Genomic DNA, 3,044 nt, shown 5'->3' on the forward strand with positions numbered 1-3,044 from the left:
CTTGTAAATGTACAGATTATGGTAAGTTTCTAAAAGATCATCTGAGTTACACTAAGGAATTTTCTTTACATTTTTTAGTGATGAAGAACTGAATGTTTGCTTTCTTTAAATATACGTTTCATTCATATTAGTTTCATGTTATTTTTGTTTCACACATTCTGTGTGTATATCATAAGTACTGTTATCTGTGATCATTCTTAGTAGATTGAGAGTCCTTCTTTTCCTACTCTAGTCTGCCTTAGTCTAAAAGCTTCACCAAAATGGTTTGGAATCATAGCAAATAACAGTCCTCTGGTGATAGACAGTTGTTGGGTGGCTCACAAAATGCCCTACCTGGATATGGAACCTAGATCTTCCACACGGAAGGTCTACAGTGAAACCATCACTGTGAGTATTGCTGCTGCTGCTGCTGCTGCTGCTGCTGCTGCTGCTGCTGCTGCTGCTGTTGCTGCTGCTGCTACTGTTACCATTTTCGGTAACTATAGAGTCGGCTCCAATTCATGGCAATTCTACCAGATTCACCTTTCTAAACTGCAGCAAAGTACTGTCAAGTCTGGCATCATCTCTATAATTTTTTCATGGTATAGCTCACTAACTACACTGGGAGTTCAAATCTCGTTGACCAAGGCAAGCATTCTTGTAATCGTGAACCCATTATAAGTCATTTCAGTGTGTATATTGTAATATCCCTGCTCGTCTTGTGCTATTGTAGAACGTCTAGAATTCAGAGAGTGGCTCGTGGATGACTTAATTTTCCAGGATGACTGTATAACTGGAGAAACAACTTCTGAAGTGAAGACACTGTGACAGGTGTGGTGGGATGTCAGTGTGCATGTTTACAGGGAATTGTGATCAATTTGGTTTGAGTCTGTTGGATTTCATTTGTCGGTATATATTTCATTATTATTATTATTATTTTATACTGGCTTACCATAAGATATTCTTGAAGAAATGCGTCAACTTGGAGCCTAGGTGAAACGGTAGATCTGGAAGTAGAAACCCAGGCCTCCTTGGATACTTCCCTGGTGTCAGATGCAGGGAGAAACAAAAAGCATGAGAAAGGGTGACCAGGCATTTTGGTATTTTTTGAGCCAACACAAAATAAGAGAAGGGAACACCAAGGGACAAAATATCTGAGTGTAGAATCTTAAACACAAAAGGTGGGAGGGAATCTCTGAGATGTGTGGCCAATCACAGTGTCACTTGGCCATGATGTGGCCTTTGGTGACTTTGATTTGAAAAGTTACATGGAAAGGTGGAAGGAAGAGTCGGGGTCAGGACTCACTGTGTTCTGGTCTGAAGCACCGCCTGGCATAGATGAATGGCTGGGTAGATGAATGGGTGTATACATGAAAGGATGGATGGCTGGAAACACCAAAGGATCTATAGATGGACTGGCAGGTGGATGAATGATGGATGGATAGTAAGACAGACGGATGTATGAGTAGATGCATAGGAAGATAAATGAAGAGGTGGATAGATGAGTAGATAAATGTGCCCAATTAATGGAAGGAAGTAAAGAAAGATAGTGATCTAAGAGATCAGAGAAAGCTTCATGAAGGAGATGGAACAGACTTGAATCTTGATGGATGGGCACAATAGGAGAGGGGTGTCCACATAAGACCCCATTAAGTCAGGAACAACTTGGTGCCCTAGTAGCCAGGAAAGAAGTTGACATGGTTGTACTATGGAAACTTGTTGAAAGACAACTCCATAAAACCACATGGCATAAACAACAAAAAGCACCATTGCCTCAGAGAGCTAATCAAGGACCTGGCTAACCGTGGAGAACCTAATTCACTCTAAATATGTGATGGTAGGGATGGTGTTATGAGATATACTGACACAATGACTGCAGCAATGGTATCAAGTATCTCAGAGATGATGGGAATGGCACAGGTGAGGACAGGCCTCAGATCTGGTATTAATAAAGATACTATGAGTCGGACTCAACTCAAAGACAAACAACAAATATGAACTTACAGATGAAACTCCATTGGGTTTTCAGAGGTAATAAATCACACAGGAAAGAGACTGCCCATCTTCCTCCCATAGAGCCGTAGGTGGATTCAAACCTTGTCCCTTAAGGTTTATAGGGCCACTTCTTTTTTTTTAAATTTTTTTATTATTATTTTATTATTTTGTGTGTATGTTAGTGTACTGTCAAATCAGATCTGACTAGTACAGGAGGAGATTGTCCCTCCTTTTCCCGGCAGAGCATCTGATGGATTTGAACCGTGTGCCTCTGGTATTGCAGTGCAGCTTCTTGCCACTAGGCCACCAGAGCTCCCCTTAGGGCCACTTCTTACCAGCTTACCAAAAGAGCTCTCTATGTAATGGAGACAAAAGAGCAATGCTGACGGCATCAGAGAGGAGGCAGGGCAAGATTTGCCCCATCTCTGTGGCTGGCCAGCAGCTGCCTGCACCCCAGTGCTCCTCTCTATGGCCCAGCAGATTCAAGCTCTGTCCCATAGTCCCAAAGGCAAGTGCCAGGTGCAGGCCCCATAGATTTTTGTCTGAGCCTCAGTCACCGTGGTATATCTTCGGCAGCAGGACCAAGGTCACTGTCATCGGTAAGTGGTTTTCCCAGCCTTTCCCAAATTCTCCCAGCCTCTTCTGTCTCCAGAGACTCTCTTCTATCTAGTGGGATCTGCTCATCCACTGCCCTTGTTAACTTTAGTATACTCATGTTAATTTGGAAGAGGGATTTCTTCCAGCGTTTCCAGTAACACGGACACCTACAGAGGGCCATCTCTTTTAGAGTCTGACAGCTGGGTGCTGACCCACTAGGCATGGGGGTCTGGGCCGGAACTCAGCCACAGAGCAGGGCTTCTAGTCCCACTTTCAGAACAGACCTCAGGCAAGGGTGATGGTTGTTCTGATCCAGGAGTGGAGGTTTTAGAGTCAGGGAGGCTCTAGGTGTGGATCTCACTGGGGCCTGGTAGATGTGCAAAATCCAGGGATCCAGAAGAGACTGCATCCAGCTCAGGGCTCAGGGGGACACACCCTGAGGAGACATATCAAGAGTGTAAAGAGACTTCACC

At 44.0% G+C, this 3,044-nt stretch overlaps 1 protein-coding gene across 1 annotated transcript in view; it reads left to right on the top strand.

Moving 5' to 3' along the window:
- Nucleotides 1-324: 324 nt before the first annotated feature.
- LOC102847874 (immunoglobulin lambda-like polypeptide 5-like) overlaps nt 325-3,044 on the top strand; it is a 4,912-nt gene continuing 2,192 nt past the window's right edge. The window contains exon 1 of the mRNA XM_006903022.1: nt 325-387. Coding sequence (XP_006903084.1) covers nt 325-387 — 63 coding nt within the window. The remainder of the gene's footprint in view (nt 388-3,044) is intronic.

The sequence above is a fragment of the Elephantulus edwardii genome, unplaced genomic scaffold (genome assembly GCF_000299155.1).
Source record: "Elephantulus edwardii isolate Elephantulus edwardi_28Jun2011 unplaced genomic scaffold, EleEdw1.0 scaffold00494, whole genome shotgun sequence".
NCBI classification, from domain to species: Eukaryota; Metazoa; Chordata; class Mammalia; order Macroscelidea; family Macroscelididae; genus Elephantulus; species Elephantulus edwardii.